This window comes from Prionailurus bengalensis, chromosome D1 (assembly GCF_016509475.1).
Source record: "Prionailurus bengalensis isolate Pbe53 chromosome D1, Fcat_Pben_1.1_paternal_pri, whole genome shotgun sequence".
Taxonomy (NCBI): domain Eukaryota; kingdom Metazoa; phylum Chordata; class Mammalia; order Carnivora; family Felidae; genus Prionailurus; species Prionailurus bengalensis.
In genome coordinates this window covers 18,479,919-18,494,904 of record NC_057346.1, presented here as the reverse complement: position 1 = coordinate 18,494,904, position 14,986 = coordinate 18,479,919, and the positions used below count along the sequence as shown (strand labels likewise).

General features: G+C 49.3%; 1 protein-coding gene across 1 annotated transcript in view; it reads right to left on the bottom strand.

Annotated features, from left to right (window-relative positions):
• Positions 1-14,986, bottom strand: part of LOC122483080 (tubulin-specific chaperone cofactor E-like protein) — a 161,266-nt gene that overhangs the window by 30,984 nt on the left and 115,296 nt on the right. Inside the window, exons 17-19 of the mRNA XM_043579646.1 lie at positions 13,681-14,254; positions 8,099-8,700; positions 450-1,011 (exon numbers count right to left, since the gene is read on the bottom strand). Coding sequence (XP_043435581.1) covers positions 450-1,011; positions 8,099-8,700; positions 13,681-14,254 — 1,738 coding nt within the window. The remainder of the gene's footprint in view (positions 1-449; positions 1,012-8,098; positions 8,701-13,680; positions 14,255-14,986) is intronic.

The window sequence follows — 14,986 nt, the reverse complement described above, 5'->3', positions numbered from 1 at the left end:
ACCTTCTGCTGTTTCATGAACACAAAGACTGATAGGTGACATATATGAGCCAAACCGAATGGCACAGAGAAAGCATGTAAATTACCAGCACAGGGAGGGGCCTATGAGGTTCTAGGACAAACTAACTAACCTACTAACTCTTCCCCCATCAGTCCTTTCTTAAAATTTTACTGTGCCCTCGCTGAGCCCAAAGGCCATACATGGTGCTCTGTGCGATACGTACGTGATCTTATTCCAACCTCAGAGCCACGCATGAAGTAGGTGGTATTATCCCCATTTTATGGATAAGGAAATGGAGGCTCTGGGAGGTTACATATCTCGTTTCAGATGTCAAACTCAGTTCCACGTGCCTATCCTTAGATTGCTCAGTGGATTTCTACGGGGGCTGGGATCCTGGCCTGCCCACATGCCACCGAGACACAAGGGGAGAGGGAGAGGGAAGGACTCACAGCAGGACGTGTAATTCCTCCAGCCGGTCACGGCGATCCCCTGCGTCTGGCAGGTGCTGGCGTAGTTCTGCAGCCAGCTGCAGGCCGTCTGTACCGCGCCGCCATCGATGCAGGAGTCAAACAGGCAGTTCTTATAGAAGAAGGTGGGGTTGACTTTGCTGTGGCACTTGGTGAAGCCGGCGTTCTGGTTGGGGATCAGGCTGCAGAGCTGTTGCACCTTGGAGAACGCTTCCACTTTGGCACACGAAGGGCAGCGGTCCCCACAGCCAACCTGGCAGAAAGTGTCCCGCTTCACCCAGCTCTGCCCAAACTCGTTGACACTGGAAGCAAGCAGACCCATGGGCATCTCCAGATCGTCGTCGGGGTTGCTGTTATAGCGGCCGCACAGGCCGTACGTGGCGTTCTGCATGCTCCGGGGGACCGTGACGGACAGGAAGGTCTTCCAGTCGTATACCACCTTCAGGCCAAACTCGGTTTCCACCACCACGTGGAAGCCAAAGGAAAAGATATTTATTTTCCCTTGTCCCAGCTTCAGGGGCAGGTATAAGCGTTCATTGTTGACCTACAGGAGAGAGAGGGTCGCAGTGGAGAAATACAGTCGGCCCCGGGAACACCCACCTCTCCTAACGATCAGTCTTTAGAGCGGCAGCCCCAGAGGGGGGGTCTGAGCCGGGTGAATGCAATCTTGGCGTGCAGTGTCGTTTATATCAGTCAACTATTATTATTAGGATTTGAACAGACTTAAATGACTATCCTTTGTACACTAATACACCTATTTATTTCGGTGCCTTCTGTTTACATAGCATTATTTCCCCCAGGAGTTCAAACTGTTTTCTCAAGGTAATGAGAGGGTAATAAGAATTCAATTAAAGTTTAGACGAAAACACCAAAATCTAGAACGCCAGTGTCTCTATTTCCAGCTCTGCTGTGAATTTGTTTTAGGGAAGCCCCAGTTTATTAATCCCTTTGAGATTTTTTTTTCCCCCTGAAGAATGACTTGACTTTGCTGGTCTCTCTACCTAGGATGCCATTCTTCACCCGTCAGCCTCCCTCTCTCCTCCCAGACCCTGCTCAGATGTCGCCTGTTCTATAAAGCAAGGCTGTCTGAGCCTGTGGCGAGAATTAATCACTCTCTCATCTGGGCGACCAGAAGGTTATTTATATTTGTATTCTTCTTCACCTTTGGCCAAGATCAAGCACATGTATGCTGCTGTTGAGGCAGCACACAACACAGTCGGCCTTATATTCTGGTTAGTTGTCTACGTTCCTGTCTCGCCTACAAGATCATGAGCAACTTGAGGGCAGGAACCACACTTTATTGATCTTTATATCCATCTTCCCCTAGTTACCTGCCGGGTGCCCCGCGCAATGCCTCATGCTGAGAGGGCCCTTGACACATGTTTCCTCCCTTATATTTTTAATTCGCAAAAGGAAATCCCTTAACATACACTGCACTGCCTTTGCGCTGGCCCTTTCTGGATTCAGATGAGCTGAATCCTGTAGCCCTTGGCTGGCTGGGTGCGTGATGAAAAATAGAGACTACTGTCAGGGCCAAGAGGAGAGCTGGTCTTCTTCTTGAGAGACGCAGGTGGCCATTCCTCTGGGAGTGTTCTAAGATGGCTCTCTGACCAGATTCTGACCTTAATCTCTCCCCTATCTGACACTCCCCCATTCCCATTGCTACTGCTTTGGTTCAGACCCTCACCACCTTCACCTTGACTACTGAATACTCCCCTTACTGGTCCCCCTGCTCTGGTATTGCCCCTTTCCTCCATTCACTCATTACTGCCACACTCCACCATTTTTTAATGCCGTCAAAAGCCATTAATCCAACACTTTAAACCCTTTCCGTGGCTTGAGTAAAATGTCGAATACACTCAACATGTCACAGAGGGCTCTCCAGGAGCTGCTCCCATGTCTCTCAGACCCAATCCACTCACTTCCCCCATTCCAGCAAAACGCAACGCTTCCCAAGTGGACCAGGTTGTATCATTCCACCATGCCATTTCCTTTGCTGCAAGCGTGGTGGTGCTTTCTGGGTCCTGCCTGGGGCCCTCCCCCTCAGCCACCGTGACTGTGGACTAATGATAATTCACAGCTGGTCTTGGCCAATGGAAGCCCAGGAGATTAGGATCCCACTCCAATGACAAACCAACACAGGGGGCCAGCCCTGTATGCAGGTCATGTGCCAGAGCTCCTGGCGGCACGGGGTGAAGCTGGTCTCCACCTCAGACCACGTCCTTGCTGAGCTCTCTTCCCCTGGTGCTTACCTCACTTTCTTAAGAATCCCCATGTCAGACTCTGCCTCTAAGGAACCTGACCCAGCCCAGAAATGACATCCTTCCTCTTGTCCTCCCTCTCTGTGGGGCGATGTTCACCCTTCACCTTGTAACCCAACTGTCTCCTCTTCTACGAATATTTGTCCAGGCAGAATTCATTCATTCATTTGTCACTGCTGTGTTTCAGGCACTGTGCTAGATGCTGGAATAAAGCCCAGGGCCCTTCCCCTGGTTGCTCACAGGCACGTGGCAGAGATAAGTACCTAAACAGATACTAATAACATCATCCAATAAAAGCAATGATAAAGATAAATAGATGCATAGGCACCAAACTCAGCCTGGGCACAGAATCGGGCATGCCTGCAGAAGACGATGATGTGCACACCTGGTCCTAAAGGAGGACAGTCAGGGAGGAATGAGATGAATACCAGGTGTGGTGGGAAATGAAGACAGGGAGGTGGGGGTGCTGGGCCTGGATCATGGAAGGCCTTGGGTACAATGTCACACATGGCAGAGGCCATGAGATCACGCCTGACAAAGACCCATTCATTTTGCAGGAGAGGAGTCATTCTGTCTTCTCTTCCCATTCAGTGACCCTAATAAGAGACCTTCAGCAGAACGAGGAGGCCAGAAGTCAGAAGGCACAGTTCAACAGCAAATGGGAGATATGGAAGCAGAGGTGGCTCTCTCCAGGAAACTGGAGAGGGAGGGAGGAGAGAGACTGAGTAGAAGCTGGGGGCGATCAGGGTCAAGGTTTGCTCTAGAATGAACATGTGTATGGGTTGAAGAGAAGGACCTAGCACAGGAGGGGGAGGTGATGACAGACAGGTAGACCCCTGAGAGGCAAGACAGAGAGGGACAGGGGAGGGGGAGGGGAGAGGATGCCTCCTTCTCTGAACCTGGAAGAGAGGGGGTGAATAGCACGGCACGACAGGTCATTTCAGAGGCCGAGTGCAGGAGGGAGTGGTGCCTGGGGAACACAACTGTCTGAACCAGGAGGCCCAGAGGTGGTGATGTGGGCTCGGTGTAAACACAGAACACAGGTGTGGAAGGTCACTGAGGGAAGCGGAGGCCGATGGGACTCCCACGTGCCTTGAAGGCCCACACTGGTAAACAAAGCTGTGCCCTCCCAAAGGCTCACCTGTGCCCACTTGCTTTCCCTCCTGAGTTTCCTTGCGTTCTGTATTCTTGGCCACAGGGTGCCAAGCAGGAGGCGATACTTTGGGGGAGGCAATGTAATCAGATTCAAACCAAAGGCCTGCAAATTCCGTCACTGCCCAGGAGCACCCAGAGAAAGGAACCCCCTTCAACTCAGCCGGGCAGGCACGGCTTCTGTCTGCCTCCCAAGCCCCATGAATGCCACCCCCATTGCCAACTGCACTGTCCCCTCTCTCTCTCTGGGTGACTAATGGAGGGAGAGAGGAAGCAGACGGAGAGGAGACACAGGAAGGGAGAGGTTGGGATGGAAGCAGAGCCTGATGGGTGGGCAGGGAGACGCAGAGGAAAAAAAGAACAGGGCTTGGGGGTGAGGTCAGGACATGTGTTTCAAACAGTCAAGCATCAGGAATAAGACCACATACCAGATCTTTGGCAGAGAACTTTCTTTTACACAACTGGCCCCAATTTGTTTCTATGGCCTCTTCGGCTGTCCTGAGGTCCCCTCCTACTGCGCGCTTTGCTACCCCTTGGATCTTCACTGATGTTTTCCTTTCCTAGAATACTTCTATCTCATTCTCAGCCTGGTTAACATACTCCTTCAAGGCTCAGCTCTGGGTTACCTCATCCAGAAAGCCTTCCCTGAAGCCTCCCAGGCTGGCGTAGGCAACCCGTGTGCTCACGACTCTCCACACAACACATTTTTGGAGCACTTCACCTTACATCGACATAACCTGCTAGTGCATCTTTCTTTGCTACTAGACTCTGAGTTCTCTTGGGACAGAACTCAGAATTTGATTCATTCTCTACCCCTAGAGTTTGGCACAGAATAGGCATCGATAAAAGTCCACCAAACTAAACTGAGCCAGGGGGATGCTCAAAACCTCACCCTTCACTGGTGGCCACAGGATTGCCAGTAAGAGATAAAGACACTGGCTGTGAGGGTCCTTGTCCTGGACCATGAAGAACCTGGCTGTGCTGAAGCCTGGGGGCACACGGCAGGGGAGAGGCCGTCTCTGTTGAGCTCTAGCTGTGGATGGCTGAGACGTGGGCTGCTGTATTGCCCCCAGGAGTGGCTCACCTTCTGTTGCCCACCCCCATAACCCCAGCTGGGATACAGAGAGCATATTTATTTCTAGCGTCTCTTATCTTAGTGGATTTCCTTGCATCCTTTGATACCGTTTTTTGCAAGGAAAGGTCAGAGTCATAGAGGGACCCTGTGTCCCAAGGAATCACTTCCATGTCACCTCCATCTCTGAGAGCACCAGCAGTGACCCGGGGCTCTATGCTGTGTTTTGCCCAACACTTCACTGCACACTGTCATTGTGATGGCCATTATTCTTTTCTCAGGGAGAGATGGTGACTAATAATAACATCATGGGAAAAACAAATGCAAATCATTGAACAAGCAGATCCCGTAATGCATATTAATAATTCAAAGTAAATACTAAATCTATCCCTCAGGCCCCCAAAGAAAAGAACCTTCAAGCATCCTGAACTTGATCTTCATGTCAGAGATGTGAAAACTACATACTCTGAGTTCACAGCTTGGACATTCGGGATATCTGGGTGACTTAGAAAGACGGGCCCTGCTGGGCTCCTCCTATCCTGCCCCTCCACCCCTTTAATCGATTCCTCCTTGATGCCCATTACTAATTACCCCTGGTTGTGGGCTGAATTGTGTCCCCCTCCCCCCCACCTCCCCTTTCAAAAGATAGGCTGAAGTCCTAATCCCCGGTGCCTGTGAATGTGACCTTATTTGGAAATAGGGTCTTTGCAGATGTAATCATGTCAAGATGCGGTAGTACTAAAGGTCGTACACCTTTAGATCAGGGTGGGATCTAAACCCAATGAGTGGTGTCCTCAAAGAGGGAGAGAGACTTGGCACAGAGAAACAGAAGGTGCAGAGAGAGAAGGCCACGTAAAGACGAGGCAGAGAGGGCAGTTATGGTGCCACAGGCCAAGGATCGCCTATAACTGCCAGTAGCTAGGAGCTGATTTTGGGTTCTTAGCCTCCAAAACTGTGAGAGGATAACTTTCTGTTGCTTAGAGCCACCTAGTCTGTGATACTTTGTGATGGCAGCCCCAGGAAATGAGTATTCCCTCCCCTCTCTATCTCTTTATGGGGGAAGAAACGAGCTGTGTGGTTCCCATGGCTCTTGCCTTTAGCCATAACCATATCCCATGAGACCAGGGCAGGACATGGGCCTGGAAGGTGAGCTGCCCCATTAGGGCCTTGGTTCTAGACCAGGAAGCAAGGGAGAGAGACTCCCAGTGAGAGCAAGGAATCAGCTACCATGAACGAGAAGGGGCGGCACAAATAAAAAAAAAAAAAAAAGAGAGAGAGTAAGTGTTCATGAGGCTCCAATGGTGTACGTGTGAAAATAACTGGGTCAGAAAACAGCATGCAAGTCTCGGGAGTCCATATACCTAAATGCTGAAGAGCATGTGACACAAGGCAGAAAAATGCAATTTCATAATACACTGGTTGGGACAACCTACGAGCAAGTTCTATTTTAAAAGAAGAAAATAACCCTACGAGGTAGAACGGTAGAAGAATGTCGAACGTCAAGGAGATAAGGAACCGCCTGAAAGTGTACAAATCTAAGGGTAGAAGTTGATCAGATGAGGAGAAAAGGACAACTAGGATGCAAACCACGTGGACAGAATGACTGATAGGCTTGTTTTGATGACATATGATGACGACACGGAGGAGAGGGCTATTACTCCACCGGATGGCTTCATCTACCCGGACATCCGCTGGAAACCTCACGTGGCTAAAGGCGAGGCATCTGATGTACTCCTACCTCACCTCCGTGGCCATTTAATCTCACAGATTGATGAAGAAGTGACCGGCAGCAAAATAAAAGTCCTAGGATCCTTAGAAGAGAAGGGTTACGCCATCTCGTTTATCCACTTGACGAACGTGTGGAGCCGTGACTGGGTGCTGTGTGTTCATTTAACATAAATATGGATTCGGTAGGGCTCCTGCCCTCCGAGAAGGGCCCACGACTAGTACTGAGCGAGTTAGACATGAACATCCCCCCAAATCACAATATGATTCATGCCATCATGGATACAGGAGCCAACTGTTCCGGGAAGCACAGAGGAAAGCAATCGGGGGTTTGGGTATAATATCCAAGGAAGGGAAGAAACATGGGCGCAGTGAGACCTCTGCCTTAGATGCTAAGAAGGCACATTTTCAGATAAATGTGAAAGGGCAGGCAATTAGGAAGCTCAGAAGCCTCTCTTCGTCAGAGAAGGAGGTTAGGGCGATTCTAAGGAAGGAACGAGATCTGGAACGTTGCTCAGGGAACTCTCCAGTAACAGCTCAGAATTTTAAAAGAGAATGTATACAAGATGGAAAGGAGTCCCCTTAGAGGTAAATGATGGCACAGATCAGTGAGGATGATGGTAAAAGGTGCACACTCCGTATCAGCTCCTCCGAAATGCTAAAGTGACGCTGCTGGTGGCTTGTTAGTGCTCCCAGTTGTGCCCAGAGCAGGAGCTGGGAGGAGGAGTGGCTGGGTATGTCGCCGGGTGGTGTCCTCAGGCTGGATGATGAGCACTCGGAGCTCCTCAACCCCCACCTGCCCCGTCCTCATCAAGGGAGTGGAGGCCAGAGAGAGGGAACGGACACCCAAGTGAACAGGGAGATTGTAAGAGAGCCCCTGATGGGCTCCGACCGTGTGCCAGACTCCTGAATTCCCGGATCCTATGGGGGTGGGGGGGGGGCAGGCAACGGGGAGACTGGAAGAGGTGGAAGGAGGCCAGAGCAGGGAAATATCATCCTGATCTCAACAAAGGGGAGGAGGTAGATTGGGCAGGAGTAGCACTTACAGACGCCTAACCGGTGCTAGGCATGTGTCCTCCTTTGCAGATGGAGTGACTGCCCAAGGACACACAGCCCTAGCCAAGCTGGGATTCAAATCGAGGTCTGTGCTGTCTCCAGTACACTGTGCTACATTATGAAGGATACCATTTCTGTTCCTAACTTGGTGCCTGTGACTTGGGCAGAATATTTTTCGCTCTGAGGCTCAGTGCCCTCATCTGCGAGATAAAACGACAGAAAATCTCCAGGGCCCCTCTCTGCTCGAACATCCTATGCTTCTCGGATTCTAGGCCAGCCTGATTTCAGCCATGCGGCCTGGCCCACGGACCCAGGACCCCCATTCTCACATCCCCTTTCCTGGTGTCCGGCCTGTGACTACTCACCAGCACGGTGTGCTTGTAGGCCCTGTGAATCACAATGCTGTAGCCAAACACGGTCACGTCCACCTGCTTGACCCACAGGGCCAGCGACGGGTCCCGGTCCTCATTCTTGGCCGTGACGACGAACGTGGGGAAGGTGTCTGAGCTCGGCCTGTTTCCCGTGGTGCACAGGATGAGTGGGCAGCTGGTCTGGAAGTCAAAGGGGTAGCCGTCGAAGGTCAAGTAGTGGCCGTAGCCCGAGACAATGCAGGAGGCGTCGGTGCGGGGCTGGCAGTAGTACAGGCCGCCCTCCTCCATGCAGAACTCATCATCCCTGCATGGGACGTTCTCACAGTGGACGCTGTTGTCCGAGCCGTTGCAATAGCAGAAGATCTGGCAGTCCAGGTCCACCCAGAAGGTCTCGTTGGTGGCAAGCTGGTGCCCCTCGAAGTTGCAGCCGCACTCGCTCCGGGTGACGCACTGGCTGCCTCGCAGGGCATAGCCCTCGTCACACTGACACGCCTCAGAGCAGGTGTCCACACAGATGGGGCCCAGCGCCAGGGTCTCACACGTCTCTGTACATGTCACGCACTCCTCGAAATGGCTGTTCTCCGGGCATTCCAGAGCTGAGGGTGGCCAAGGAGGAGACAGGAAAGGGACAGAGGTCAGGGAGAGTGTGTGCGCGCTCACTGGATGCATGTGAGTGTGTGCACGCTGCACGTGCACTCTTACTTGCACAGCACAGTGAGCTCGATGAGTGCTGTGTGCTCTGGACTACTGTCATCCTCATTTGGGGTGACCAAAGGCTCAGTGAACGCCTCGTGCGCCTATGCTCCCGGTGCGCTCAGCGCTCCACGTAGAAGATTCTGAGACGTTGAGCCTTAGCGAGCAGTCACTACATGCCAGGCACCGTTGTCGACTGTCTGGTGTGACTTTGCTCAACAACCTGGGAGGGTAAGCAAAGCCTCATCATCCCTATCTTACAGACAACAAACTCAAGTTCAGTGACTTAACTTAATCCAGCCCGTAAGTAGCAGAGAGATTTGAATCCAGATCTCCCAATGCCAAGTCCCCTGACTCAAGGACTCTGGAGACTCAGAGACGGCATCCTGGAAAGAATCAGCACTTTGGGGACCATAGAGACCTGTGGATACCATCTCTGGGGACAATACTTACCTAGTACAGTCATTCTGAGGATTAATGACCTAATATATGAAGTCTATAGTACAGTCTCATTAAATAGTATGCCTTTCCCCTCTTCACACTTCCTTCTATTAGGATACACTTTATGTAGGCGTTTTTACTCTACAGATTGACTCTGTCTTTGTCTGTCATTTCTCTGCTCCTCATGCCCTCTGGCCTCTTCTACCTCCTCTGCCCTTGGTCACCCCCTCCTTTTGTGCTCACATTCTCTCCCTTGCCTGGATGGACCTCACAAAGCCAAATCCTACCCATCTGTCAAGATTCGTTTCAAACTGCACCTCTGTCCGGAAGCCTTCCCTGATAGATCAAGTCTCTGAGTCACAAAGTACAGCACACGAAATGCTAACAGCACGTGCTGCTTACCATCATGGAGTTCTGGGCAACCTTTCCACGTCTTTTTATTTTTTTTTATTTTTTAATTTTATTTTTTAAGAATTTTTTTTTGATGTTTATTTATTTTTGAAAGAGAGACAGAGTGTGATCAGGGGAGGGGAAGAGAGAGAGGGAGATACAGAGTCCAAAGCAGGCTCCAGGCTCTGAGCTGTCAGTACAGAGCCCGACGTGGGGCTCGAACCCACGAGCTATGAGATCATGACCTGAGCCAAAGTCGGAGGCTTAACCGACTGAGCCACCCAGGCGCCCCTCCATGTCTTTTTATTATTTTAGTCTGTCAGAATTCGACCTGGCCCGGGCATGGATGAATCCAGAGCCAGAAGAAATCTACCTTACACGGCTGTGTAGTCTAAAGATCTGTGGAGGTCCCCATCACCACCTGGAAGAATAGGATCTTGCCTTTTTAAAACGTTCTTTAGCTTTTATGCATGCTATCCCTCCTTAATCGTGTTTTACAATCCAAGGACAGAGGGGACACCACAGAGAAATAAATTGCACGGCAATGAAATCTCTGCCCACAAGTACCGACTCCACAGTTCTGCACTATGTACTGAAAGCCAATCCTTTTCCTCTGGGCTAAAGGACCATCTCCACTCCCGTTGACTGCGATACCATACGGTTTTGGAGTTGAAGGCTAGTTCAGCACCGATTAAATATGTCTGTATGGAGGGGTTTTCACATTTGTCTCTAAATTATGAATGTTATAACACTGACTGCAGGTTTATGGTGATAGCAAATAACATGACTTATTTAAATGGCTCTCACTTTATGACTTATTGTGTTGTCTGAATTTGTCTGAAAGTCTGGAACATACAGACGTGAAGTAATAAAACTTCCCCTGGCCCCTGAAATGCCTCTGTGAAATTATTTAATTGGGCAGCCTGGCTCCGCCGACAAGAAGGCTGGTTAAAAATATCTGAACACAGAAGCAGTGGTTGTCTCTTCCTAGGTCCAAAGAAGATCGTGTTCCTGATTTGCAGCTGTTGCCTGGTCCAATCCCCAGGATTAATGACCCTACAAGATCCTGACCAGATTAACCCCTTAGTACCCAAGTCTTCGTTAATCAAACGTGCATACTCCCATCCTTCTTGCCAGACCCACGTACGCAAGGTCTGGCTGAGGCACGCTGGGGGATGTCTCAAGCATGAGCCCTGACCCTCCACCCGAGGAAAGCATGTTCTCCTGGGCTGCTTCTGTCCACATGTCTCTCTCTAAAAAAGGCATTTAAAAGAACTTCCTCCAGCTCGGCAGAAAGTAAGAACATGACAGAGGCGTGCCAAAAGGACATAGGAGGCAACTCGAAGGGCTCCCACAGCCCAAACCTGGAATAAGTTTAACACCAAGATCATTAACAAGTGTAATAGGAAATATAAATAATTGAAAAAATAGGAATCTATGTGTCCATACTGATAAGATTTAGGCTGCTGTGTCCATCCATAGCTGAATGGATAAAGAAGTGGTGTGTATATATCTATATCAGTATCTACATCTATATCTATATCTGTATCTATATCTACATCTCTTTCGATATATATCCGTATATATATAAGCATAGATAGATAGATGATAGATAGATACACACAATGGAATATTATTCAACCATAAAAAATAATGAAATCTTACCATTTGCAATGACATGGATGGGTCTACAGGGTGTAATACTGAGTGAAATAAGTCAGTCAGAGAAAAGCAAATACCATATGATCTCATTCATTTGTAGAGTTTAAGAAACAAAACAAATACGGGCACCTGGGTAGTTCAGTTGGCTAAGTGTCTGACTCTTGATTTTGGCTCAGGTCATGATCTTACAGTTCATGAGTTCGAGCCCTGCGTCAAGCTCCAGGCTAACAGTGTGGAGCCTTCTTGGGATTCTCTCTTTCTCCCTCTCTCTGCCTTTCCCCCATTTGTGCTCTCTCTCTCTCTCTCTCAAAATAAATAAATAAAAACTTAAAAAAAGAAAGAAAACAAATGAACAAAGAAAAAAAGACAAACCAAAAAGAAACAGACTATTGAATATAGAGAACAAATTGGTGGTTGCCAAAGGATGGGTGGAGGGAGGGGTGAAATAGATCAAGGGAATTAGAAATATTCTTATAGTGATGAGCACTGAGAATTGTACAGAGTTGTTGAATCGTACTGTACACCTGAAACGTATAAGAGTGAATGTTAATTATACTTTGATTAAAAAAAAAGGTGACTGAGATAGATAAATGAATGGATGGATGGATGGATACAAATAGATGGCAGGCAGACACATAGAAGAGATGGAAGACTGTTATTTATAGTAGACTGACATCTATTGTTTGGTCAAAGTGGACAGAGTGCTGGAGCTGGAAACCATCAGCTTGTAATCATCACGCTAAAGATTGATACAAGCAAAGGTCATCAATGGGCACTAAATGGAGGAAGGGGATTTTGATATCAGCCTACAGTTAGCATTTTGCCCCATTTGCTTTATCAATCTCTCACGCTCATTCTCTCTCTCTCTCTCTCTCTCTCTCTCTCTGCAGGATGCTTGCACCATCTTATTAAAGTATCTTCCCATGGGTTGCTCATTAGTTGCAAGAGAAAAAAACACTGTGCCTGCAGAGTGGAGACATTTGACACCTGACCAGGGGATCAATGTGCCCATCACCACTGAGAGGAGGCTGGATGGACACGGCCCCCACATGTGATGTGATACCGTGAGAAAAACACACATCACCTCTGCTGGAGTGTGAGAGGGGATGCACAGCAGAACCTAATCATGAGGAAACATCAGACCCAAACGGAGAGCCATTCTATTTTCAAAGGTGGGAGGTTGTCGTCTTTAAAAATGACAATAGAAGAGAAAAAAGAAAGTCAAGGAACTGTTCCAGATTGAGGGCAACCAAAGAGACGTGACAGCTCTAAACACAACATGTATCCTAGCCTAGATCCATATTGGAGGGAGGGGGATGCCATAAAGGACATTATGAGTCAATTGACAAAATTGAAATATAGATATTAAATGATTATATCAGTGTTAAATGTCCTAAGGTCAGTGAGTATACTGTGGTTCTGTAAATGACAGTCAGTATTCTAAGGAAATACACACTGAAGTATTTAGGGGGGCCAAGGGGTATGATGTATGTAACTTACTTGCAAATGCAGAGAGAGCGTGTGAGAGAGAATGATAAGGCAATGGGGCAAAATGCTAACTGTAGGTTAATCTGGGTAATGGGCACACAGATATTCTTGCAACTTTTCTGCAACTGTGAAATTATTTCAAAACAAAAAGTTTTGAGAAATAAACAAACTTAGAAAGAGATATAGTGGAAATGAGAGAAACAGATGTAGACGATGGAATCTTAATGGTGGCATCGGTTTGGGTTTAGGGCTGATCTTTTTGGTGGGAAAGGCATGGGTGCTGAAGTCCAGGTGGGGTTAGTTGTTGCTCCAGGCATGGGTCCTGCCCTCCCAGCCACTCCTTCTCCTGCCTTTCTACATCACTGTTCCCACCAGCCTCCCCCATCGCCTAAGGGGCTATATGTCAGGTCTTCTCAGCAATTATTCTAATTACTGCTAATACTGGCACTGCCCTGCTGAGAGGGGTCAGATACTCTGGGCACAAAGTGAAAAAACCAACGTGGGACTCTTCATAGCCATTGTCAGGCTTGCCCCAGGGAGCGGCGCTAATCTCTACTCCGCGAAAGGCACCCTGACCGATCACTTTCTGTTGAAAGAACGGAGCCCTCCTTTGCCAAGAAAGAAGACACCGATGGAGCCATCACAAAGACTCCCAGTCTTTGATATGACGTGTATCCTCCACTAGATAAAAGCAGGAGTCAATGGGATGGCTAATCCTTCTACAGTGAAGAGATACTGTGTGATTAGAAACAGAAATAAAGGTGAGGAACAGTTTGGTTGGGGGTGATGGGCCTTCCAAAGGACACATCAGATGAGGAGGCTACACACCAGAGTCAGACTGCCCCGGAGCTCAATTCCCCCACCTGCCCGGGGGCCTCCCGCATCAGGTAGCCCCGACTTACGGCAGAAGTCATAGGTCCGCCAGGGGCCCACCTCCACGTCGGCGTTCTTGCACGCGCTTGCGTACCGGGCCACGGAGTCACAGAGCTCCGACTCATTGCCTCCGCTCTGGCACAGACGGAAGAGGCAGGTGCGGTAGTAGGCGGTGACGTTGACCACTCCATGGCACTCGAGGAAGGAGCTGTTGGAGGGGTCATTGATGATGCCACACCTGGAGCGGCTCCGATAAAATTTGAGCAGCTCCGAATCATTGTTGCAGGCCTTCAGCAGGTCCCCACACTCCCCGTTGCAGATCTCCTCGAAGGTCGTCCAGCTTTCCAGGAACACCGCCAGATTGTCCGTGCACTTGCCGTTGGGGAGACAGAACTCATCGCTGGCGTTTGCATTGAAGAAGCCACACAACCCGCCGGTGCAATTGAAGTAGGTGGTGGAGAGCCGGATGTACAGCAGTCCGATGTCTGTGTATTGGACCGTCACAACACCCCTCGACTCTACTGTCGTGCTGTTTTTGTTGCGATAAATTTCCAGCTTCCCCGAAGGATGGAAAAATGGTAATTCTACCTCCTGGCCATTCAGCTGAAAAAAATCAAATCACTCTCATCACTTCCAGATGCGCTCAGAGTACCCACCGTTTCCTAGGCTATGAAATAGAGACACGGTTCTGCCCGGCGACTCACCCTTTGAGAAAATGTCAAGAAGCTGACAGTCTATGGACACCACACAGACAGACGCAAACTGTTTTCTCATGGGCACCTCTGTTTCTTTCTTTCTACCCCTCCGATTCAACACATTTGCTGTTTCTCTGCGTATACATACGACCCTAGGCTAGCCCCAAACAACAGTGAAATGTGAGTAGACGTGGTCTTGATATACACGTGGCTTTCTCCTTCTGCGTGATGGCTCCTTTTCACTGGTGGCGCCCCTTCTTCCCCACCGTTCTGGCCCCTTCCTTTCCTTCAGGTTTGTTCTTGTGCCCTAGCCCCTCGGAGGCATATAGTTATCTGGCTGTCCATCTACCTTATCTACCTTTTACTATTCTTTTAATAAATTAATCTCTGCCAGTGTGTCAATGGGAATGAAAACAGCTTTTTCAGTCTGCGGAGGTGTGTTTCCTCTTCTTGCACAGCACAGCACCACGCTGACTTCTGTCTTCCAAATGAGGCTTCATGTTGGGCTAGGAGCAGGGAGGCCTGCCCTCCCGTCATGCCAGCTCTGCCACCGCTCAGCTGTGAGCTCCCCATCCCTCGCTTAGCCCCTGGGGTCTTCATGTGCAAACAAACAGTTGTACTAGATGATTCCTAACGGTCT